The following is a 24,428-nucleotide window of genomic DNA, read 5'->3' on the forward strand; positions in this document are numbered from 1 at the left end:
TCTACGGAGTATCAGATACCTTGATTTATATCGCCTTATTTCAGCCTTTTTACGCCTAGTGACGTCGAGCCTGAGATTACCGAGAGAGTGGCACGCATCGCCCGTCGATCAGCTTCATACCCTTCGTGCCTCTTACGCAGGAACCGTAAACCAGGATACTGCTTCCGAAACAAACTCATTCTACGATAATTGATTCTGGACTTTCTCTAACCTCACTGCTATTTCCTTTGATCCGACCATCAACGTACTCTAAGGTAGCGCCTTCCGGAGAAGAACTCACAACAGAAAGAACGATCGGAGTCCTAACCAGACCAAGAGCCGAACACTCAAATTACTTGTCATCAGTAAAACATCAGACACCATGTGAGTTAGCCCACACGTAATGAATCAACCTATTGATTTAAACCTTTGTAACCTCCAAGAAACATATCACCATGTCCCGCAAGAGCATCGACAGCAGTCGCTCTCCAAGCCTGTGGTATCTCTGTTCTTCAGCATATCGCTCTGCCCGAACAACCACTAACACTCTTGCTCTCAGGAACCGAGCACTCTCCATCCGCTCCAACAACCGGAGCAGCGGCGGCGGCTCCTCCACCACCAACTTCTCCTCTCACCACCACGGTTCCCGCCGGGGCTTCAGCCTCTCCTCTCTCCGGGGAACCATCCAACCGGAACTCTCCAAGAAGCTCTACCGTCTAATCAAGTCCGAGAACAACCTGATCTCAGCACACGAGACGGCTGCCAAGGAGCGCCTCTCGATCGCCCAACAACTCTCAGAGTGGGGCGAGCAGACTTGCGACGAAGGGATCAGCGACATCAGCGACAAAGTAGGCGTGATCCTGTCGGAACTGGGCGAGCAGGAGGACAACTACGCGCACGCACTGGACGAGAGCCGCGGCACGCTGAAAACGATCCGTAACACGGAGAAGAGCGTGCAGCCGAGCCGGGACGGCAAGAACAAGATCGCGGACGAGATTGCGAAGCTGAAGTCCAAGGAGCCTGAGAGCACAAGGCTAGTGGTGCTGGAGCAGGAGCTGGTCAGAGCCGAGGCGGAGAATTTGGTTGCGGAAGCGCAGTTGACGAATATTGTATGTCCATCCATTATCCCTTACCGGGTCATGTACTTCTCTCTCCCTCCTTTTTTTTTTTTTTTTTTTTTTTTTTTTTTTTTTTTTTTTTTTTTTTTCTTTCTTCAATTTCAGTTCCCAAAAAGAGGCTCCTTTCCCATCTTACACAACCCTATGTTCAAATGGCTAACAAAAAAATAATAGACCCGTCAAAAACTCAAAGAAGCCTACTCAGCCGAATTCCTAGCCACCATCGAGCGCGCCGAGAAGCAAATCATCCTCGCCCGGCACGGCCTGCGTCTACTCAACCTGCTCGACGACACCCCCATCGTTCCCGGTGACTCGCAGATCCCGTATACGCAAGGTCACCAAGCCAGACAAATCCTCAATAATGCCGAAGACGATCTGCGCGACTGGCGACCTACGACGACGTCGGCGGCTTTGGACGAGGACGCCAAGTATGTTACTAGCAACTCGCCCCCTTCTCCGACGACGGCCCAGCAGCACGCCCAGCAGCCCCAGGCTTCTCAGCCGAGGAACGCTGCTTCTGTCCCTGATCAGCAATTGCAGCAAGTATCGCAGCAGCACCAACAGCAGTTGAATGAGAAGGAAGTGGATGGTGCGAGTTTGACGGGGACTGAGACGAATACGACTGGTAATGAGAGTGTAGTAGGGGCAAACCAAGAGGTGCAGACGACTGCTGTTTAATTTGGCGTGTTTGCATGCTTTGACTTATTCATTTCAGCTTTGCTATGGTACCGATGTCGTTTTTGTTTATCTAGTGTTCGAGGAACTGATATCTATTTTGACTTTGTAAGAAGCAGCATGTTTTAAGTCTTGACCAAAATCAAGAAGATTTCTAGCAGTATTAACAGTCAAGTGAACACCATGGTATTATACTGAAAAAAATACAAAACTTCTATGCGATAGAGCTCATGATAACTTGCAGCATACCGTAACTAGAACCCTAATCATTTCAAGATATCATCAAATCCTTTTAACACCATCCAACTCCGATCCTCTTGATCCTCAACTCTAAATGGTAGCCGTAACCCTCCTTATGCTCTTTCTTGCACCCTCACCCGTCACCATAACAGCACCCTCCATCTCCAGAGCCCTCATAACCTCCGCAAACTCAGCCGGCTCAACCTGCACACCCGCCCCCTCGCCCAACCGTCTCGCCACCTCCGAGTACCTAACTACCTGTCCGCCGCTGGTCATCTCATCCAGCAGGCGGATAACCGCATCCTTCATGTCGGCCTTGCGCTGGCGCTCCGCTGTGCTCGTGCCCTCTGTCAACAAGCTCATGTCGATGCGGCCCTGGCTGTCGGTGGCGGCGGTCTTGAGCGCTGACTTGATGAGGCGCACGGCCTCGTGGACGTCGTCGCGCGTGACGGTTTGAGATAAACGCATCTTGGCGTGCGCCTCGGCTAAGCGAATCATGGACTCGAGCTGACGTGTGGTGGCCGTAATGCGCTTCTCGGCGGCGCGCACGTCTTGGCCCAGCTTGCGCATCTCGACGTAGGCATCGACGAGCTCGCGGCCGGCTTCGGGCGTGAGGGCCGGGTGGATGTGCGAGCGGGCGTAGGAGATGTAGGAGGTTAGAAACTCGACGGGCTGTTTTTTTTGGGGGTTAGTTGGTTAGTTTGGGGTTCATCTTCGTGTGGATTGACAGACGAGGAAAACTCACAAGGACGTCGTTGGCCTGCTGGGCACTCTCGGGCTTGTCTTCGAGATACATGGAGAGCAAATGGCGGGCCAGACGCTGATCGTTCTTCTCATCAACACGATCGAGAATGAGGTAGACCAGATCGAAACGGGACAGAAGGGTTGGCGGGAGGTCGATGTTTTGTGGCACTGATAGATCAGGGTTGTATCTACTACCAATGGGGTTGGCAGACGCCAGGATTGATGTTCGGGCGTTGAGGGTGGTGATGATGCCGGCCTTGGCGACGGACACGGTCTGTTGTTCCATGACTTCGTGAAGAACGGAACGGGTCGATTCGTTCATCTTGTCGAACTCGTCGATACAACAGACACCGCCGTCGGACAAGACGAGAGCACCAGACTCTAGAACGAGTTGGCGGGACTCGGGATCGCGTGTAACATAGGCGGTAAGACCCACGGCAGAAGAACCTTTACCACTCGTGTACACACCTCTTGGGGCGATTCTGTGAACATAGGAGAGGAGCTGGGACTTGGAAGTGGATGGGTCACCACAGAGGAGAACGTTGATGTCTCCACGGTATTTGGGGCTTCCACCCTTCTCAAAGGTCTTGTTCGTGCCTCCGAACAGTTGAAGAAGAATACCCTTCTTCACATCATCCATCTCGTAGATTGATGGAGCCAAAGAACGTGAAAGGAGATCGTAGATATCCGGTCGAGCGGCAGTTTCCTTGATCCTCTCTTCCTCATCAGGAGAGACCTTTCGGACCTCGTCCATGCTCTGGCCATTAGCATGGGCTTCCTCCTCCTCGGCGAGGTCGAGGGTCGAGGGATCAGAACCCATCCTCTTGCGGTCGACCTTTTGTACATGGACAACATCAACATATGTCTTGTGCACGCTCTTGACCGTCCTCATGCGCGGGTTGACACGAACGGGGGTGACTTTGAAGATACCAGTGAGCTCAACTCTGTCACCGGCCTTGCAAAAGTCCACAAGCTCGTTATAGACGCAAACGGATACCGAGTGGGGTGTCTGACCAGCAGGCACATTATCCGGAGTTTCTTGTAGCTTGATGACTTGCTTGTCTTCGAAAGCACATCTGTTGTGGATGATCTGCATTGAGTTCTTGGAGGCGCAGCGAGCCCGAGGACACTCTGTAGGCTCACGAATCTTGCCACGATCTAACTGAACGGTTATAGAATGACCACAAACACTGCACTTGAAAAATGCATCCTTCATGTCGGGGATGACCGGTGTGGTTCTGATGACAAGACCCTTGATGGACACAAGCTTGTCCATGTCAGATGGGTTGAGGTCACGGAGGTTGGTGATCTTGTCAAGACCCCACGGGCGAACCACGTACGCCATCTGGCTGACTTGGTCCTCAATTGTGGGCGCCGCTGTTTGGGCAGGCCGCGGGGTGGGCGGTTCCTCGCTCCTTTCAGAGCTTGGGAAGTTCGGCTCCGAGCTTTGTGAGGCACCTGGAGCGGTCCTAGAGTTTTGGGATGCTCTTTGACTGGCCATTTCCTTTTGCGCCAACTCCATCATACAATCATGTACGCACTGATCCATGACCGGGATGATTTCGGTAGGATAGTGTTGGGCCTGATGCCATAACTTCAAGGTGCGCGGGTAGGACTTGAGGTCGCGGAGATCCAGATACAGCTTGTTGGTCCCAAGCAGCAGCATGTTCTCCAATGCCTCCCAATATGGCTTCGAATCCGCATCCGGATGGCCAATAGTCTCGGCCTCGTCCGCGCCGTCTGCCCACATCCGGTATTTCCTGGTGAAGTTCCTGAGAAAGTCCTTGAACGCGGAGAACGAATCGTCAAGAGAGATGGTTGTACCCCAAACAAGACCTTGGCTTTGTCCACCAAGGGCATCTGCCTCAGAGGTATTGGGGTTATTGGTGACAAACGAGTTGGCATCGGAGCCAGGGGCATCGCGGATCACACGACCGGCGTCGTCGAGGATAATTCGGCGGGGGATCTGGGCGGGAGTACGTAGAGGGTCCCCGTTGATGTCGCCTCGACGGGATCGACCAGTAACGGATCTTTGCGAGCTGACGAAGAGCTGACTGCTTTCGCTACGAAGATCGGACTGTTGAGTAAGCTGACGGCCCGGGCTAGAACTGGAGGCATAGCGGATGGGAGAGGAGTCTGCGGAGTGTGGTCAGCATTCAGTGTACTCCTGAGTCTTTTTTTTTTGTTGATAGCCGTACCCCCAATTAACTGGCTCCGTCCGTTTGCGCGAGGAGTTCGGTCGGCATCGCTCTGGGTCTCTGTCTGCTGGCGCAAAGGCGAGCTCGGCGCATTGCCTTGGTGGGCAGTGCTCTGGGTATTGCTCATCTGCCTCAAGGGAGAAGATACCGGGGCGGCGCCATTGGCAGGCGAGGAGGGCTCGTAGAATAAGGGACTAGAGGCAAGCTGTGATGCGCGTGTCTGGCGAGGAGTTGCGCTCGAAGGATCAGCCTGCGAGCTGCGAGTAGTGCGGGGAGTAGCTGATTGGGAGCTTCTCGTTGTTCTGCGCTTTGCTGGGGAAGACATGTTTACTGCTCTGTCCTCGGTGATTTTGTTGAGATGATACAAAGTAAACTAAACCAACAAGAAGGGACAGAAGACGGGCAGGTTGGGATGGAGACGCTGAAGTGTTGTTGTGGCTCCCGATCCCTCTGTATTTGCGAGGTGGTTGGCAGGTCGGCAGCGTGTTCAGGACGGGCAAGGTGGATCACGTTCCTATCGAAAAAAAGACAGTCGCGACACACGCGTCTCTGATAAAAGCACTTTACACGGCCGTTCGTGTCTGCAGGGGCTTACTCGCGTTGGCCCATTAAAACCCCTGTCATACCCAAATGAGACGGACGAGGCCACTGCAGTGCTGCTCTTGAGTTCGAACCGTCAGGTAAGGTACGTACCGCGCCGTGGGGCCTTGGAGTGTTCGCTCTGGATTCAAGCCACATCACAGGGACCGCCCGCTTCACCCCACAATACCCACGCTCACCACGGTAACGATACCGCCGTACCTGCCCCTGGTCGTTGTGAGCACTACCTACCTACCTACGCAGCACCTCTGGAGTTTAAGCTAACCACTATATACCTACCCACTTGCGCCCATTGAAGTCGAGTTGCCCCTCGTCGCCCTTCTCCAACCGATACCAGTCTCGAGAGAGCAATTGATCAAGAAACAAGAACCCCCAGATAACCAGTCAAGATGTCGCCAGGAATGTCGCTGTATAGCGTCAACGCTATAGGTACACTAGGCACCACGCTGCTCCTGGGTCCCGGCTTATACGCGCCACGTCGAGCAATGTTGACAATTGCGTTCCAACAGTAATCCTCTCCAGCGATGACGGTTCGCGGATATTCTCAAAATACTACACTCCTCCTCACGCTGCCGCTGGCGCACCAGGAACAGGAGTGGCCGCCGGACTCGGTACGCAATAGACGCTCCTTTTACCCCTTATTCGGTGTCGCATGTTCCCGTGAGGCTGACCAGCCCGAACCTTGTGCACAACAGCTTCCTCGAGCGCTTCCCAGAACCCCTATCCCGACAAGACTTCTCAAACCCGTTTCGAGAAGGGCCTCCTTCAGAAGACAGCAAAGCAGACGGGCGATATCCTCCTCTACGACAACAAGGTGGTGCTTTACAAGATGGAGTCGGACGTTGCTATCTACGTCGTAGGTAGCGCGGACGAGAACGAAGTTTTGCTCTACAACGTACTTTTGGCGCTTAGGGACAGCTTGCATATGCTCTTCAAGTGAGTTTCTATGGCGAACGTGAAGGTGCCGGTCATGGGATATGATATGGCTAATCACGGACTTTCTACTTAGGCAATCGATCGACAAGCGCACAATAGTCGAAAACTACGATCTGGTATCCCTCGCTATCGACGAAATCGTGGATGACGGCGTTGTTCTCGAGACCGATCCCACCATCATCATTCAACGATGCAGCAAGGCGCCGCCTGCCGATGTCAACCTCAGCCGCCTCGACCCCTTCACCGAGCAGGGTGTCAACAACTTGGCACAACTAGGCAAGGCTAAGCTTACTGACTGGCTTCGTCAGGGTCTCTAAGGGCATGCGTGGGTGGGTAACGACAAGGGAAGGAGTGTGGCGGATGGAAGCAACCAAGGTAACGTTGGCGCATTGGTTCGTGAAAATGTACTAGGCCCTTTTGTTTGGCGAGCCTTCTTATAGCAGAGTAATGAGCCAAACGCGAAGAAAAAAAGACACGAAAAGCCAACAAATGATGGGTTAGCAGAAAACAGGAGTTATAGTCTTTTTCCTTGTGATCTATAGGGTTTGACCCCGTCTATATTCTAATGTCGGAAGCGGCTTTCCTCAGCCTATTCATGACCGCCGCCGCGATATCGTCTCCATCACTCACACCCTCTACGAATATTATATCCGCGCCGCGCCTGTCCAGCTCTCGGAGGGCAGCGAAAAGGCCATGTGCCACCCCCTTAACATCGTTGCCCAGATTAATTTCCAGAAACCTTGCCAACACCGTGGTGCCGTCCTCATCCAGCCATTGCCCTTCCCTAACAGCGAACCCAGTCTCGGCCACGTCCCCGTTGTCCTTTGCAGCAACATCATCAAGCCCCTGACTCCTCAACCCCCCGGCAACAGGCCACCTCCCCGTCCTAATAATCGCAACACTCTTCACGTTTCCCTTGCCCTCCTCCTCCCCAGCCGCTTCAACCGCCTCCCTCACATCCGCCCTCGGCACCTCCATCCTCCCTCCCTCCGCCTCATACAACACCACCCGCGCCTTCGGGCTATAATGCTTATACTTCATCCCCGGCGCTCTCGGCGCCGTCTTTCCTCCGATCTCTGCCTGATCCTTATACGCCTTCTCCACGCCTTCCCACCCCTTACACTCCCTAATCTCCTCCAAGCTGACCCCGCCCGGCCTCAGCACCACAGGCGGCGAGCAAAGCCCGTCGACGACCGTGCTTTCCACCCCCACGCTGCATGATCCTCCGTCCAAGATCAGTGCGATGCGACCCCGTAGATCGTCTAACACGTGCTGTGCGGCGGTGGGGCTGGGTTTAGTGCTGGCGTTCGCGGAGGGCGCGGCGAGGGGGGCGTTGGCGAGTTTGATCAGCGAGCGAGCCAGCGCCGAGGCGGGCATTCGGCACCCGAAGGTGGGTAGGCCGGCGGTTACTTCCGGAGCGAGGAGGGAGGGGGAGGGGTTGGGTAGCAGGATGGTGAGGGGGCCGGGCCAGAAGCGGGTTATGAGGGGGTGGTAGATGGCTGGGATGGGGTCTTCTTCGTCCCCTGCTGAGGAGAAGGAGGGAGAGATGAGTGACCGTAACATGCTCAAATCGCAAACGTGCACGATCAAAGGGTTGTCGCTTGGTCGACCTTTGGCGGCATAGATTCCCTTGACGGCAGCGCTGCGGGTGGCATCGGCGCCTAGGCCGTAGACGGTTTCCGTGGGGAAGGCGACGGGAATGTCGGTGGTGCGGAGGTGGTGGGCTGCTTCGCGAATGGGAGACAGAATATTTTCATTTTCTGATGTAGTTGGGACCTCCCATGTGTTGAGATTGCTAGTTTTCGTTTTGCTTCCATCTTTGTGTTCTGCTGACTCCTCCTTCCAGTGGCCGAGCACTTGGATGTTGCTGTCGTCCACCTTCACTTTGAGAATCCGGGTTTCCATTGTCGTCGAAGTTGTCATAGCTGGTGCCATTAATGGCACTGCCGTAAATTTTGGTCTAGTTATCTCTGTGGTTATAGTGTGGTGGTGTCGATTGAGGATTGGGGTGAGTTGTGGGAGGTGCAAGCGTTTGAATCGGGTAGTGAGAGTTAGAATATTGGCGCAAATAGTTCCCCTCATTCAGGGGATTCGACGATTTCGAGAAATGGATTGAAAACCCAGAGTCTGTCGATTATCTTGGCGATTTTGGGCAACAGATATCTTGTGAGGCATCGGTTGTGTTAGACAACAAGTCTCGAACTTGGTGGTGGTGGTAAAGCTCAGGGTTTGGCTCCCTTTGAGTCACTGTGGAGAAATTTTTCTCTTTTATCCGTCTCAACTTCAACCCAAAACCAGTTTACGCCCTATTCTAGGCTGCCCATCTCACAATCACCACCACAACAAAACTTACCTACAACACATGTTGAGCATGGACGGCTTCTTCAATCTTGCCGAACTATGGATAGTAATTCATCTACCAACACATATTGTAATTCGTGAATTCTTTGTATGGTACCGCTTATCTATACCTGACCCTAGATCCATGCTACACCATATACCCCTGACCTCTCTAAGCACGCCAAATACACACATTAAACAGTTACTTCAGTGTGGTTCTGAGACAAATGACATCCCCTTACAAGACCCTACCTCCCTCACACACTCGTGTCCACCTCACTTCCCCTCCTCCCCTGCCTGACCGGAAGCGTATTCACATGCGCATTCGCAAACCCCAAGTGCTCCGAGAAGCTAGCCAACAACCTCATCACATCATCCCTCACCTCCTCTCGATTCGCCATGCCCTGCATCACCCTGACTCTCGGCGGCTCCGGAACATGAGGCATGTGCATCATATCTGTCGAACCCTGGCTATTGCTGTGGCCATGACCGTGACCATGATATTGACCATGACCATGACCATGATGCACCTGGTGACCATGATGCCCGCCACCATGGCTGCCCGTACCATTATTCCCGTTCATGCTCCCGCCCATGCCGTACGCTCGAGGCGGATGGTGCGAATCCGGGTCCGGCCGCATGCCGCTTGGCCGCCGGCGACTACGGTTGCGCCCTTCGCCACTCATCGCCATCGGATCCATGCTGCCGCCCAGGTATTCCGACTCGGCGTACTCGCCAGCTGAATAACCCCCCACGTCGTCGTCGGTGGCGTAGCTGTAGCTGTCCGCGCGGGAGTGGGCGCGGCTGCTGGTCCTGCTGCCGATGCTTCCGCCGCCGATGCTACCGCCACCGATACTACCGTTCCCTATGCTGCCTCCACCGTTGACGGATGAAGCATAGTCGGGCGTGCCACGACCGTTGGTCCCAATGAAATGCTCCTCTGACGGCGCCTGAGCGACCCGGGCGTAGTCGCTGTCGTCTGATACGTAGATGGACGGTTCGCGGACTGATGATGATCGTACGACAGGCAGCGGCTGGTAAAGTGAAGCGTGCCGTTCGAGGTCGAACGGGTTTGCGCCGCCTATCTCTGAACCACTGACAGAAGCAGCGTCCGAGTTGGCTGTGGATGGCCGCGTATACTCCCGATTGGTGAAATCGTTTGTTGGCATAGGTAAGCTTTCATCGAGATCGATCAAGCTCCCTACCGAAACGCGGTTGTCGACCGGAGGCTTGGGCGGCATGGAATCGTAGCCCGTCGATTGGAAGCCTAGCGGGTCTGTAGGGTGGTGTATGAGGGGTGGTCGAACAAAGTTGTCATTGTGGCTGTCGTTGGAGCGCTCTTCATTCCACGGGAAGCGCGACATCTCCGGATGAGCAGAAGCCGGCGGAGCAGCCATTGAAGGAAACTTCCAATCCTGCGTACGGCGGTTGATGTTCATGGGCATATCTGCCGGGTCGCTGAGGGGCGGTTTGCTAAAGTCTGGATTCGGGTTGAAAGCTGCGTAGTCTATCGAACCACGGGGTCCAGCCTTGATGGTCTCCATGTCCACAAACTGAGACAAGTCGTTTCCATCAAAGGACGCATCCAAGTCTATGAGCGACTCTCGTAGTGCCGCCTGTGAGCTCGGTTCATATTGTCGAAGGTTGAGATCCGAGTCTTTTGGTGGCTCCGGTGCTGATGCTGCCTCTGATGTGGACGTTGGACCCAGACCGTAATAGGCACGCGAGTTCTCATTGTAGCCGGAGATCGTATTAGGATCAAACAGCTTTTCCAAAGGTGCCTTGAGAGCCAGTAATTTAGGAGGAGGCGGCCGCCTCCTTCCTTTAGGCTTGGGGCGCCGGGTCTGCTCTTCGTCAAAGTCAAAGTCGACATTATGCCCATAAACATCATACACGGCCTGAGCATCGCTGTCCATGGCCATCCGGTCAAAGTCGACCGTTGTGCTAAAGTTCCACTCGTCATTGGAGAGAGCAGTCGAGGCATAATCGGATGGGCCTTGAGCACCAACGGGCGCAAACAGCGATTTTCGAATACCTCCCTGTGCCTCCCAAACCTTATAACCCCGAACAAGGTTGGAAAGTGATGCTGTCGGGTATTCAGAGCTCGTGTTGAATATGTAAGGGTGCCGTTGGACTTGCTCAATCGTCGGTCGTTTTGCAGGGTCTTCGACCAGACAGAAAGCCACCAAGTCCTTGAGATTGTCTGAGTACTGGTCTCCTTCTAGACGAGGCGCATGGGACCTGATATAATTGCCAAGCTGAGGGATGTTGAACCCCGACATGACATTGGGAGGAAGTCCGGATGCAATCTCGTATACCATAGATCCAAACGCCCATATATCAACTGGTGTGCTGTAAGACGGTGTAGGTTCAAAGAGTTCTGGTGCCATCCAATGAGGCGTCCCAATAAAAGTCGACCGTTTGTCGAATTTGGTCTCCACGATACCAGCCACACCAAAGTCACAGAGCTGTACGGCGCCCGTCTCCGTCACAAGTACGTTGGCGCACTTGATGTCACGGTGGATGATTCCTTCTTTGTGTACCCAGAATATGGCCTCTGCGACTTCTCGTAGGATGGGAATGATCCACTTCTCCTGCAAGCCCCCGGGTGCGGTAGGCTTCATCAGAGTAGCCACGCTTCCGCCAGCACAGTACTCGGTGATCAGCCACATGGACTGTCCAACGGGCAGTACATCGAGAATGAGATTGATGTTCTTTGCGCCGCTGTTACTGAGTAACTTGAGGGCACTGGTCTCCTTCATAAACTCGCTATACGTGTCTGCCAGCCTAGGATTCTCCCTGTCGCTCTCCTCGATGTCAATAATCTTGACAGCCACAACAGCATTGGACTTGTTATCCGTCGCTTTGTATACGCGGCCAAAGCTGCCTTTGCCGATGAGCTCCTCTAGCTGATATGGGGGTGCTTCTTTTCCTGATTTATTGCATTCTTCTGCAACAACTGTCTGCATCTTCTTGGCATCCTCAATGGCCTTTTTCTTTGTAGTGGTCAGGAAATCTGACCCGTATACCGATAGGGTCGCCATGATTGCTGACTTCCCCCGCAAGGACCCAAGGAGACTGTTGGTAGTAAAGTACTGATGATTGTGTGAAGCCTCAGTGTTCCTCTCGTAACTCTACCAGCGAGCCGGTCTAGATATGGAACAGGCTTCTAGCCCCAGGCGGTGTGACGGCAACGTAAGTGTGTCAATCAAGAAGACACCTCAGCTGTGCAGCGTTACTCTGGTGCTTTCTGGGCGCGTGGTGAGATCAATGTGCTAATGAGTCCTAGGCCTCAAGTGAGTTTCAAAATGCACTTCGCAGATGCTAGATAAGTTAGTCCCATAGGAGCCTCAAGATTTCCAAGATAGTGACCATGTAAAAAAGGCAACGATAGGAAGCTATGAGGACAATGACTGAGGGAAGCCCGATCGGATGGTCTATGGGAAATGTCAGTGTTCCTCAACTCCTCAACTGTGAGGTTGACGGATGTTTTAATGTATGTATTCAGCAATGAGTCTAGAGATGGAGGTAGGGGTACAACTCCAATGTCCAAGAGTGACACCCTTGACAGAACGGTTGAAAGGAAAGGGCAAGCCTCGACCTTGCCAAGGATGAGAGATCATGTTATCAATCTGATATAGAAAGAGAGCAGGTGTACTCACATTGAAATTGGTACTAGGAGTATCGCGGTATGCGTGGTATGTCCGGTCCCTCCTACCGATGAGATCTCCCGTTGTTGACGACGGACGATGAGATTGTGAAGAAAAGCGAGCGACTTGTGTGAGGTTCGGAACTTGCCCGAGTCAGGGTCACCCAAGTCCGCGTTAGGTACTCGGCTCCTTGCACTGCCAGGGGCAAAGTCGCCCAGAGGTGTAAACTTGGCAACAGGAAAGTCACACCGAAGCACAACGCTCAGGATCCTTTACAGGACCGAACAAACGAGCCAGTTCCAACTTTCATGCAACAGAAAAACAAAAAAGTATTTTTGGCCTCAAACACGATGGCTGGATCATCGGTGGAGCGCAGATCGATGGATAAAGGAAAGCGGCTCCTTGTTGTCAGTGCGCGTCCACACCGCTGGCTGACAATGTGCCCGTCCTGACTGTTGGTTGTTGACTTGTTGTGGTTTCCACCAGCAATCTGAGGACTTGACAGCGGATAGAAATCAGGGGACAGAGCCGAAACTCAAGATGTGCTAAAACAGGGAGCTCCAAAAGGGATTCCGTCGTAAGCGAGATCAGCCAATGAGAGCCTCATAACGCATACCACCACGTGGATGCTGCTCCACCTGTGGAGGATGTTCGAGTTCCTTTGAGCGGGAGCTCAGCGGTCCCAGGTCTTAGATCCAGCCCTGTAGCGGGTCTCTATCAATGTGTAGGTATGTAAGGTGGTAAAACATGGACGTCAACCAACAACAAAAGCACCTCTCTTCATTTAGTTCACGGTCTCCTGTCATTTGATACAAATATCTTCACGTCTGCCCGAAAGGAAGATCGCGCATGTTCCAGATCCACAACAGGCTCAGATCCTTCTCGCTGACCATTCCAACAGAGACTCAAGAGCTCGATCTACGGTGCCTCGCCTGAACCCTCCAATCTCTTCACCATCTTCCCATGAATTCCTTCCCAAGCATTTTCACATTGACCTTTGGCAATTCCAATCAACAGCCTCGAACAGCTGATCTCTACATTTTCCACAATCTCCAACCTCCCATCTGGCCCCTCATTGATCTCCCACACGGTCTCCATGACCATTGAGAGCGGGCTTCTGATTCGGACAAAGAGGCCAGTATCCAGCTTCGCAAACTCATACGTGCTGACAACGTTGCTGTCCCACAACCCGGCGGGCAGCGTGTGTATAACATCGGTGACCTTGTAGGACTTTGTCTCGCCTAGCATTCGCGGCTGCACAGCGCTTGGAACGACTGGCGGCGCATTGAGGGCAAGAGGTTCGCATTTGGCGAGATGAGGGTCGCACGAGAGAAGGAACTCGTGGTCTTGTAAGAGTGCTATCGCCTGCTCCCGGGTGATCTTCGGTGGGAGGGGAGACTTGTGTACGAGTTGCGCTTTGGTGGAGAGGACTACAGCGGCCTCTCTGTTAGTGCTGTGCGTAGTTGTAGTGTTTGCTGAATTGTTACGAACATGACATGTTTGTGATCTTCTTGATCGACGTTCATAAGAGTGGATCCTTGCCGTAACTGTACGAACAGTTTGAATGAGACTCGTGGTAAAGTGTGCGAAGGTGGAAAGCAGATAGCGGTTCGGTTGATATTCCCCGAGTTATGCTGCTCTTCTCTTAACCTCACATTCACAGAGTGGCGAAGCGGTCGTAAAGACAAACCCAACATGGGCAGTCCACTAGGGCGCGCTCTAGCTGAAGGGCCGTTACCAAATTGTGATAGGGACTACAACAATTTCGAAACACATCGGTCTGATGGGCTGGTCGTTGTCAAATCCTAAACAGCTCGACTGAAAGACCAGTTCTGAAACAATGCTGTGAAGCGCCGGATCAAGGAGAACACAACAGGGGCAGCTCCATTGGATAAGCGTCCAAAGTCCTTTACAGTGCGCGAACGTTCGGTTCTCGGTGTTCTCATGTGCATAACAACTGAACCTGAGGGCACTGTGAGTAGGAACACAATTGCAGTTATTTGTAGACGTTCCTAGGTTATAGCCCGCTCAATGTTTTACTAGGTTATGGGATAAGGTACACAGTACAGCTCTTAAAGACTTTGTTAAAGCACAGATCTAGAAGACAGTGTATTTGCTAACAGCGGAACCATAGCAAAGTCTATCGGCAGGTACATGGGGTTAGGGTTCTCTTCCAAGAGAAAGGAGCTTGGGCCAATCGGTCGCCCAACCTAATTGATGCGATGATGTCGTCGCATGGGAAATCGGATTGGCGCGACTTTCTCCATGAACCCTGAAGGCCAATCCAAAATAATACTAATCAGGTCATAGTTCCGGGATTCCAGCACCATCACAAGTGCTGTAGCTACTATGGAAGCAGTAGCAAGGAGAAAAGCAGCTGCCTATGTCTGCTTGAGTTGTACCCGGCAATTTCAACGACAGATTCGACGACAATACCACAACGCCGCCCCACGACCTGACATCTACGATGTCGTGTGTGTTGGCGGAGGACCGGCAGGTCTGAGTCTCTTGACTGCCCTGCGTAAGTCGCCAATTTGTGTCCCAACCTCACACTTGGTCAGTTGCTTACTCTCAGGTTTGCAGGCGCCAATCCCGTCACCTCCCACCTCCGAGTTGCCCTAGTCGAAGCCCAGGGTCTATCCAAAGTCAAGTCATGGAAGCTACCGCCAAACAAGTACTCGAACCGATGCAGCTCCCTCACGCCCACATCCGCTTTCTACCTCGACCAGATTGGTGCCTGGGAACATCTCGATCAAACCAGAGTCCAACCGTACCATGAAATGCAAGTTTGGGATGGCGTTACGGATGCCCGGATCGAATTCGACTGGGCACCCGGTTCGGCCCTGGTAGAAGGAACCACCATCGCTTACATGAACGAAAACCTCAACCTCACATCCGGTCTACTGAAGCGACTGGAGCAACTGGGTGGTGTATCGGTATTCGAGGGTGCTAAAGTTGAGAACATCACCTTTGGCGAGGAGACGGAGAACCTGGATCTTAGGCAATGGCCTGTCGTACACATTTCTGGAGGCAAGCAGCTTACTGCCCGCCTTTTGGTTGGAGCCGACGGAGCAAACAGCCCAGTCCGTGCCTTCGCGGGTATCGATGCGAAGGGTTGGGATTACAACAGACACGGCGTGGTGGCCACGCTAGAGATGGAGGGCGAGGGTTGGGGCGAAGAGCACATGAAGATTGCCTACCAGAGGTTCCTTCCCACCGGTCCTGTGGCTATGCTCCCCATGCCTGGAAAGTATTCGACCCTTGTCTGGTCTACAACCCCGGAGAATGCCTCATTACTTAAGAGCCTCTCGCCCAAGGATTTTGTGGCTATGGTCAACGCAGCATTTCGTCTTAGTCCAGTGGATCTGGCCTTCATGCACACACAAGGGGCGAATCAAGACGATGAGTATTCGTGGAGGTTACAACACACATCCTTCAACCCGCGGGCAATCCCACAGACCGTAGTTGGAGTTCAGGATGGCACGGTTGCCTCTTTCCCATTGAAAATGCGCCACGCTGATACCTACATTGGAGAGCGTGTCGCTTTGGTAGGCGATGCCGCTCATACCATTCACCCACTGGCAGGCCAGGGCTTGAACCAGGGCCAGGGCGATGTGCAGAGCTTGGCCAAGACGATTGAGCACGCCGTCACCCATGGACAGGATATTGGAAGTATCATGTCACTCGAGTCTTACGTATCGGAACGATACACAGCAAACCATGTGCTTCTTGGGGTCGTTGATAAGCTCCATAAGCTCTATTCTGCCGAAAGCGGCCCGTTAGTGCCCTTGAGGTCACTGGGCTTGAACGCAGTCAACGCTCTTGGGCCGTTGAAGAGCTTCTTCATGAAGCAGGCTGCAGGAAGCGGCACCAAGCTCTTCTGAGCTCCGGCCCTCCATCTTCAAACATGATGGGCAGCTTTTGAAGTAGTGTATATGTATTTGTACCAACTTGAGCCATGTGTCATGTATCACCACATCCCGTGCGAGTTTGCTTCTAGGGAGCAGCTGAACCAACTTACCGCGAGATCATTGGTAACGCGGAGCCTCAAGACCCCTCAATAACGCTACGAGACGGGATTTGTTCGATGTTTGAATTGTGACTCCCGTCTATACAAACACTCCCAATGGACCTAGACAACCTCTTGAACCACATCAGATCACAAAATGCCCCTTACGCGATCTCCTGACAATTCAGTCCCATATCCTTCGACTCACACCGAGGCAGCTGAGCCAGGCTTCAGCGGTTGGTATACTCTACCTGTAACCCTACATCGACTGCCTTCATGGCCGGGCCCTCCGGCTCATTGGACTTACGTTTGCTTTGTCCCTTTTGCGGTTCCAACCTGTGCAGTCCACTCTTTCGTCTTTCTTGCGCCGGCGTCAGTAGTATCCACCGACTAGTACTGGCCTGTTCGTCCGCAATCACGACGTTCTGCCAAAGGAAGTGTATCAATTTGCCGTATCTTATTAACCGGACACGGGCAAGGCGCTCGACCTTGCGTGCCTGGAGCGACCGAGCCTTATTTTGCGAGCCAGGCAACAGCTTGGGACACCATTCTCACTGAGCGCAGCTATCTGTACGAGCCACGCTCTGTTTACATATCCAGCCAGCCATCTATTCATAGTATCTCTAGGCAGACCTCTCCACTCGATGAGACTATCAGCTTTCACAGGGTCAACATAAAACCTGCCCAAATTTTACAGCCGCGAATCCGAAAAATCGTCTACAAGTGACACGAACCCGGTGCCTCATCGCAGTCCTAGATCGAGTATATTGCAGAACTGGTCATTTTCGAAGAAATTAGCTGATCGGTTGTCGGCTGGCATCCTCAACAACTTGCACTTGGCTTACCATTGCCGGTACCAGAAGTCAATCAAATCTTCCATCTGCAGTGAGTGCGCTATAAAACACTGCGTCGTCAGCCAGGTTCTCATCTGTTTGTCGAACGATGAGGATAGGCCCGCTCAAACATCAGAGTATACAAATTCAGTGAAAACCACCCGGAGAGGACTCCGGTGCTCAAGCAGGCAGGCGAATTTCGACAACTGCTCATCTTGAAAGGCTTCTCTTCGTCGGAGCCATTGAGTCCGCTCAATTCCGCCGCCTTAGGATTGACGACCAAGTTACAACAACCTCGCAGGACGCTTCAGAGGGTGACCGAAGCAGTGGTCAGGATCAGTTGGCAATTTTATTCATACAACGGTCCTGAACTTCAATGCAGTCTTCGTCGATATCTCTACGTATCAATATCGCTCAATTAACCATAGCTCTGGTTCACTTTCAACTGCGGCTTAGCCAGGCCCAGTTGACACGAGATTTCCGCGCAAGCAGCTCAAGTCAACAGAGGGATGTGTATCCAAGAGTATATTGCCTACCAGTGTGGGCACCGAACGCCGGGTGTCGTTCGCCCGTGCCCCCTGACCACCGCAGGACACAACTTCCCCGTCTGCACCATCCAGCCGTCAAAGCAACACCTAGCACAAACCATGTGCGGCCCTTGCGAAAGACTCCTACACTCACGATGGGTACTTATTCGGGAGTGGGAGCATCGCTGGCTACATGAGCGTGGAGTTTGCGGCTGTGATGTGGTCTTCCCCGGCCTTCTGACCCGACCTCGCGTGATTGGCAACGTCCTAGGTTCAGAGGAAGACTTCACCGAAGGGACCCGAGACGACACAATCGGACGTTGTGGATCTGCTCCCACTCGCCATGGTACAACGGAGGTAGAGGAGGCACTACAACAAGGCAATACAGGAACAAGAACTTACCACATCCCGCCCATATTCACCGAGACCGCTACCGGCGATCAGCAGCGTGTTGCCATCCGCTTGCCCAGCTTGTACGCGGCCGAGTGGCTAGCTGATCACCGCGCTCTCCACGACAGCGGGAGATGCCAGTGTCCGGTTCGTTTTACGCCCTTTCAGCCTGACGTGGGAGAATATGCCATGATCACCGGGGAACGGGAGTATCTCCAGGAATACCGCCAGACTGAAAGCCGCAATCGGGCCATAAACAAGGGTGAGGAGGAAATTACTTTACGGAGGGCCCAGATCAATGATACGTTTGGAGCTTTTGATCCTGCTGCTGCTGCGTCATCACCCCCGGCCAAACCGAAACATCCTCTTGTATCTGATTTACCTCCGACCGGCCCTCGTCATACCAGAGCTCCCTCGCATCACCGCCAGAGCCACTGCCTTCATCATCAGCAGGAGCATTTTCATCAAGGACAGGGACATCACCACAGCCAGCCAAGGCATGCCACTTCGGTGACTTTCGCCACGAACACCTCCGTGCCTTTCCCCCAGGGGCGGTCTTGTGATCCGGCAGCACAGCACCAGCAGCGACCGGAGCTTTTCGGCCTGGCAGATCAGCCAGTGCAGCTCTCTATTCGTTCGTCGTCCTACGCCGTCGCGTCGGTCTACGGCAACCATGAACACCACGTCTACGGACCACACACCTTCGTACCAATGGGCATTGTTTTCCCCGATCATCGTGACCACGAGCCCGAGACTCAGGATGGACCGCAACAGCTTCAGCAACATTGTCAGGAACTTCGTTCCCTAACCAGTAGTTCCTCTCCGCCTCCGCGTCATCCATTCCCATTTCCATACTGCGGTTTGCCCGTTGGCTCCGGACCAGAGGGCAGTGAAGTACACATGCCTAATTGGGAGGATTGTCAGTTGAGAAGATGCAAGTCGAGCTTCCAATCTGAATCTGAACCTGGACCTGGACCTGGACCTCGTTCTAGAGCTGGGGTGGTTTCGAGCGAGGTTGAAGCTGAGACTAATAAGGTTGGAACCGATGCTGAAACCAATGACGGAAACGGAGACGGAACCGGGAATGATGCTGAAGGTGGTTGTGGGGCTCAAGTTGATCACGCCGAGCAGTACCAGCAACACCGGACAAGTTTGGGAAGAGGACACCAGCGGAGCTCATCGTACTCCTGAGCGGGATTAAGGATTCTTCATCTTGAGTCCTTGGACTGGTGAGTCGTCATCCCATCGCTTCCATGACTTGTTTCGAAGATTTAAATCCCTGGTACTTTTATGAGAGTGGCCCAATTTTGAAGCTAACAATATAGAGGACGGCGAACCACGAAAAATCAAATTCTCAGCGCGCAGTGTGACGGCGGGATGGAGATTACTCAAAGTCGACAAGAGAGCGAGTGTTCGCTCCGCGACAATGTTCTACGGCAGCCAGTCCAGTGGCGGCTGAGAAGTTATTGTAACAACAAGCAGTCGTCGCATTGCCTTTTTCCATATCTCGTCTCACAGCACCACACAACTATGCACATCAAGGACTGGCACAACTAACACCAACACCACAGAAAATATTGAACAAGAAGGACATGGATGATGTGTTGCACACAACTCAACGACGAAAGACCAAAGCATAGCATCCTTTCACTTCAGTCTTTCTTGTGAAGACCCGATGACTGAATTGGCCATTTTTCTTCTGTTGCTGGTCTGGTCTGCCTCTATCTATGTTTCCTGTTCCGTTTTGCCAGGGGATAAGAGAAGAAGTCAAAACGTCCCACCTTTATCAGTAAAACCCAAAGTACTGTTTCTCCTTTAGGCGTTCTTCAAAGGTAAAACGTCGCGCGCGGCCTGCTTATCCGCTAATTTCAATATCTGCAGTTGCTGTGCTTCATTCATAAAAAAATATATCCCATGCGTTGCGTTCCATGTCACAAAGTTTGCAGCCGGAGCTTCAACATTACCGATCGACCTCACCTAGAAGTAGGAATAAAAGCGTTAGCTACCAAACTACTCGAGATTTTAAAGAAGAGAGTTTCAGGCAATAAGAATAAAACTTACCAAACACCAAATCCATTGTGCCGATAACGGCCACAGCATCAGCCAACATGTGGCCCCTCGACAAGTGGTCAAAGCCACCCAGATGAGCAAAGCCGGGAGCGCGGATGTGCACACGATACGGCCTCTCGGAACCATCACTAACGACATAGACGCCCATTTCGCCCTTAGGGGCCTCGATGGCCGAGTAGGTGTCACCGGGCGGGACGGCATAGCCCTTGGTGTACAGCAAGAAGTGGTGGATGAGGGCCTCCATGTTCTCCTTCATGGCGGAGCGGGGCGGCGGAGAGATCTTGTAGTCTTCGACACGGACGGGACCAGCGGGCATCTTGTTAAGGCACTGGTGGATGATACGGAGTGACTGACGGAACTCCTCCATGCGGCACAGGTACCGGTCGTAGCAGTCGCCGTTGACGCCGACGGGAACGTCAAACTCGACTTGGTCGTAGGCGTCGTACGGCTGGCTCTTACGGATGTCCCATGGCACGCCGGAACCGCGGAGCATGACGCCCGTGAAGGACAGGTTCAGGGCGTCGGCAGCAGAGACTACGCCGATGCCGCGCAGACGGTCTATCCAGATGCGGTTGTCCGTAAGCATCTCCTCGGTTTCGTCGATGCGGTCGCCGAACTGCGTGGCCCACATGTAAATGTCATCGAGCAGGCCGAGAGGGATATCTTGGTGGACACCTCCGGGGCGGACGTAGGCAGCATGGAGACGGGCACCAGAGACTCGCTCGTAGAATTCCTAAGGTTTTTTTGACATATTAGATTGAGCTGCTGGGGTTGGGTGCTGCATAGTATTCCCAGGTCCTTTCGCGTAGAGTTTCGCGCATTGATTTTTAATATCCCCATCTGATAGAGACCGCCGATATTTAACGAAAAATACAAATCAACACTCACCATCAATTTCTCTCTTTCCTCAAAGCCCCACAAGAAAGGCGTGAGAGCGCCGACGTCCATGGCGTGAGACAGAACAGACATGAGATGGTTGAGAATACGGGTAATCTCAGCGAACATTGTGCGAATCCACTTGGCACGCTCGGGGATCTCAACGTTGAGCAGCTTCTCAACGGCCAGAGCGAAACATTGCTCGTTGGTCATCATGGAGACATAGTCGAGACGGTCAAAGTAGGGGAGCGCCTGAAGGTAGGTCCTGTACTCGCACAGCTTCTCGGTGCCGCGATGCAGCAGGCCGACGTGGGGGTCGGCACGGACAATCTCTTCACCCTTTAGCTCGAGAATCAGGCGCAACACACCGTGAGCGGCCGGATGCTGAGGACCGAAGTTGACCGTGTAGTGCCGCACCTTGCGGGCCAGGATATGATCCTGGGGAGGCGCTCTCGGGGCACCGTCTGCCTTCAAAGCCTCTAAGCCGTACAGATCGTTGTTGGGCGCAAAGTCGTCGCCGGTAGGGACCAGACGGGTTCCTTGGCCCTCGTAGCTGGGCTCGGCATACCGTCTGAGAGCGGAGGCAGAAAAGGCGCGAGTCGAGTTGAGGTTGTTAGCGATGGGGGCGCTCTGGCGCATACAATGGCGCTTGGCATTGCGCCCAGCGAGTCGGAACAACGTCGTCGCCATTGTTGTTTGTGGGACTGCCGCTTGCTTTTGATTGCTCAGAAGGTCAGGGAACGGGAATGGATAGATTCGCAGGATTGACAGCGACGAAGGACAAAGGGGAGGAGGTTCGCCGCTGGATGTGGCCTCTTCTCCGGCGGTTCAATGGCTCGCAGTGAGCTTGCGATTCTAGTGATAGCAGTAATAAGGTGGTGGTGGAGGTGCTTCAGTTGACGTCCAGTCGACTTTCCCAGACCACGGCCGCGGCAACGCCCCAGCTTCGAACTCCTCAAATCGTTGCCGTCCGTTGGTCAGTGAAATTCAACCCAATCAAACGCCATCAGTTGAGCAGTCAGAGACCAAGCTTCTTCTGGTACAACGTTCCCCCCACGGCGGGCAAGCTCCCGTCTCGACTGTTGCCGGCCAAGGCGTTTATCCGGCAGCCGTGCCGCCAAGCGGTCCCATGGAGGGCAGCCGCGCTATATGCCATCTGATTGGCTGGTTGTAGAAGCCTCGGTCCTTCGCTAGGCAGTCTCGAGGCAGTGTTGTAAGTTGGAATTTGGGCTTTTTAGGGAGAGGTTTTCGCAGAAAGGAAGAGGATGATGGAAGAGCATGTCCACACTTCTAACTTTTATGACCACAGAGATTCCAAGATGTGCTGGAGTTAGGAGTGGAGTTAGTCAACATGTCACTTACTCGCGACAAACCTCGATGTGGACATGGAATTCGAAGCCCTGATGTCTTTCCCTCGCCGGAGCTACAGATTTGTGGATTTTGGAACTGATGCTCTCGACATGCAAGTATATCTAGTTAAATGTATCTTCCATCATACCTATGCAACCCTTTGTAATTGGAGATCCGGCGTTCTCTCTTCGCCTCAGGTTTCGTCGATGGTCGAAGTCGACGGTAACCTGACAGAGGTTATGGCCCGCCATGTACCCTGTTGGCCTTGTCCCAGTCATTGCGGTCCTGTCCACAATTGTCTCCGCCGAGGCCCATGGGCATCAAGTTGAGCCAGGCAGTCCCTGAACCTCTCCGCCACTGCCTGCAGCGCGATAAGATCTCAGCCAACCAATCAGCCGCGCTCCTGCAAAGGCGGTCAAAAAGTTCCCGTTCGTGGGAAAAATTCTGCCGCTCCATCGCCCGTCGCACAGCGCAGAGCTCTCTTTCCCAAGATTTTGCCCGGCGTGCCGACCTGCGTGTGAAAGCGAGAGGGTAACCCCGCCAACCTAGAGCATTATTTACACATATCGTTGCAATGGGATCCTCAAAGAAGCAGACCGCCGTGCCCGTCAGGACAAAGGTCCCGAGCCCAGAAGAGGTTGAGAAGCGTAACGTACGTCAATCACTGGCTTGCCGCCTATCACCATCAGTCGAGGCTGCGCCGCACATGCAACGAGAAACTGATGGCATTTTCTTCTGCAGACTGTCCATATCAACGCCGAAACTGTCACCAATGTCACATCCACCGACTTTCCCGGCTTCTACCCCGGCGAGGACCATTCCTGGGATATTGAAAAGTTCCGCGAAAGTGTCCGCGTAGTGTTTCACCAGAACGACCCTTATGAGGCTCAATTCTCGCTCATTGGCGTCGACGCCTCTATCGCCAATGCCTTCCGCCGTATCATGATTGCCGACATCCCCACGCTGGCCATCGAGGACATTTTCATGTGGAACAACACCTCTGTGATCCAGGACGAAGTTCTTGGCCATCGCCTGGGCCTGATCCCGTTCACCGGCGGCAAGGAAGGCCTCCATAACTTCCTCAAGTGGTACAAGAAGGGCGAGACCCCGTGCGACTACAACACGGTCGAGCTCGAGCTCAAGGTCAAGTGCGAGAACAACGAGAGCGCGCCGGCAGACAGCAAGGACCCCAAGGAGCTCTACCACAACGCCCATGTTTACGCCAAGGACATCAAGTTCGTGCCCAAGGGCCGGCAAGCCAAGTACTTCTCGGGCGAGAACGCCATCCGGCCCACGAACCCCGACATCCTCGTCGCCAAGATGCGGCCGGGACAGGAGATCGATCTGACGATGCACATGCACAAGGGCGTCGGGTCCGATCACGCCAAGTTCTCCCCCGTTGCCACGGCCTCGTACCGCCTCATGCCGACCATCACCATTCTCGAGCCGATCCTGGGCCGCGACGCCGAGAAATTTCAGAAGTGCTTCCCCGAGGGCGTCATCGGGCTGGAGAAGGTCACCAAGGAGGAGGCGAAGAAGAAGGGTAGCGGATACGAGGGCCACGAGGGCGAGCTCAAGGCCGTGGTCCTGGACGCCATGCGTGACACCGTCAGCAGAGAGTGCTTGCGCCATGACGAGTTCAAGGACAAGGTCAAGCTGGGCCGAAGGAGGGATCACTTCATCTACCTGGTGGAGAGCACGGGACAGTGGGAAAGCGACGCCATCTTCCTCGAATCGATTGCCCACCTCAAGGAGAAGGCGAAGAGGTTCGAGAAGCAGGTGGTGAACATGGTACAGTAAACATTGTACCAGGGGTAGGGGGATTCAGGACAGCACGAAGAAGAGGTGAGGTTATTTCTATGTATGGTGGTTGAGACAGAATTTGAGCGATCA

At 53.5% G+C, this 24,428-nt stretch overlaps 9 protein-coding genes across 9 annotated transcripts; 5 read left to right on the forward strand and 4 right to left on the reverse strand.

Annotated features, from left to right (window-relative positions):
- Window positions 1-434: 434 nt before the first annotated feature.
- On the forward strand, window positions 435-1,944 carry B0T23DRAFT_455045 (Eisosome component PIL1-domain-containing protein; the record flags this gene model as incomplete). The annotated part of the gene is made up of 3 exons (XM_062841223.1): window positions 435-478; window positions 539-1,088; window positions 1,272-1,944. The coding sequence occupies 3 exons, from the start codon at window positions 435-437 to the stop codon at window positions 1,773-1,775; spliced, it is 1,098 nt and encodes a 365-aa protein (XP_062690640.1). The 3' UTR covers window positions 1,776-1,944.
- Window positions 1,945-1,946: 2 nt separating this feature from the next.
- Window positions 1,947-5,713, reverse strand: B0T23DRAFT_384237 (cell division control protein 54). The gene is made up of 3 exons (XM_062837463.1): window positions 4,955-5,713; window positions 2,758-4,892; window positions 1,947-2,684 (listed from the first exon to the last, which is right to left on the reverse strand). The coding sequence occupies exons 1-3, from the start codon at window positions 5,277-5,279 to the stop codon at window positions 2,103-2,105; spliced, it is 3,042 nt and encodes a 1,013-aa protein (XP_062690641.1). The 5' UTR covers window positions 5,280-5,713; the 3' UTR covers window positions 1,947-2,102.
- B0T23DRAFT_421749 (Longin-like domain-containing protein) lies at window positions 5,714-6,807 on the forward strand (the record flags this gene model as incomplete). The annotated part of the gene is made up of 5 exons (XM_062839777.1): window positions 5,714-5,770; window positions 5,853-5,983; window positions 6,064-6,165; window positions 6,250-6,490; window positions 6,564-6,807. The coding sequence occupies exons 2-5, from the start codon at window positions 5,944-5,946 to the stop codon at window positions 6,805-6,807; spliced, it is 627 nt and encodes a 208-aa protein (XP_062690642.1). The 5' UTR covers window positions 5,714-5,770; window positions 5,853-5,943.
- Window positions 6,808-7,045: 238 nt separating this feature from the next.
- Window positions 7,046-11,874, reverse strand: B0T23DRAFT_397516 (uncharacterized protein; the record flags this gene model as incomplete). The annotated part of the gene is made up of 3 exons (XM_062838300.1): window positions 7,046-8,433; window positions 8,848-8,888; window positions 9,092-11,874. 3 exons carry the CDS (start codon window positions 11,872-11,874, stop codon window positions 7,046-7,048), a joined length of 4,212 nt encoding a protein of 1,403 aa, XP_062690643.1.
- A 1,280-nt stretch (window positions 11,875-13,154) lies between these two features.
- On the reverse strand, window positions 13,155-14,103 carry B0T23DRAFT_188493 (uncharacterized protein). The gene is made up of 2 exons (XM_062833179.1): window positions 13,972-14,103; window positions 13,155-13,910 (listed from the first exon to the last, which is right to left on the reverse strand). The coding sequence occupies exons 1-2, from the start codon at window positions 13,976-13,978 to the stop codon at window positions 13,399-13,401; spliced, it is 519 nt and encodes a 172-aa protein (XP_062690644.1). The 5' UTR covers window positions 13,979-14,103; the 3' UTR covers window positions 13,155-13,398.
- Window positions 14,104-14,829: 726 nt separating this feature from the next.
- B0T23DRAFT_321543 (uncharacterized protein) lies at window positions 14,830-16,364 on the forward strand (the record flags this gene model as incomplete). The annotated part of the gene is made up of 2 exons (XM_062835243.1): window positions 14,830-15,001; window positions 15,064-16,364. 2 exons carry the CDS (start codon window positions 14,830-14,832, stop codon window positions 16,362-16,364), a joined length of 1,473 nt encoding a protein of 490 aa, XP_062690645.1.
- A 1,075-nt stretch (window positions 16,365-17,439) lies between these two features.
- On the forward strand, window positions 17,440-19,835 carry B0T23DRAFT_188512 (uncharacterized protein). The gene has a single exon (XM_062833181.1). It carries the CDS (start codon window positions 17,832-17,834, stop codon window positions 19,428-19,430), a length of 1,599 nt encoding a protein of 532 aa, XP_062690646.1. The 5' UTR covers window positions 17,440-17,831; the 3' UTR covers window positions 19,431-19,835.
- On the reverse strand, window positions 19,815-22,226 carry B0T23DRAFT_188500 (NADH-ubiquinone oxidoreductase 49 kDa subunit, mitochondrial). The gene is made up of 3 exons (XM_062833180.1): window positions 21,198-22,226; window positions 20,301-21,042; window positions 19,815-20,216 (listed from the first exon to the last, which is right to left on the reverse strand). Exons 1-3 carry the CDS (start codon window positions 21,873-21,875, stop codon window positions 20,200-20,202), a joined length of 1,437 nt encoding a protein of 478 aa, XP_062690647.1. The 5' UTR covers window positions 21,876-22,226; the 3' UTR covers window positions 19,815-20,199.
- Window positions 22,227-23,109: 883 nt separating this feature from the next.
- Window positions 23,110-24,335, forward strand: B0T23DRAFT_322120 (DNA-directed RNA polymerases I and III 40 kDa polypeptide; the record flags this gene model as incomplete). Its single annotated transcript, XM_062835279.1, has 2 exons — window positions 23,110-23,187; window positions 23,277-24,335. The coding sequence occupies 2 exons, from the start codon at window positions 23,110-23,112 to the stop codon at window positions 24,333-24,335; spliced, it is 1,137 nt and encodes a 378-aa protein (XP_062690648.1).
- Between the last annotated feature and the right edge of the window lie 93 nt (window positions 24,336-24,428).

The sequence above is a fragment of the Neurospora hispaniola genome, assembly GCF_033458365.1.
Source record: "Neurospora hispaniola strain FGSC 10403 chromosome Unknown B0T23scaffold_6, whole genome shotgun sequence".
Classification (NCBI taxonomy): Eukaryota; Fungi; Ascomycota; class Sordariomycetes; order Sordariales; family Sordariaceae; genus Neurospora; species Neurospora hispaniola.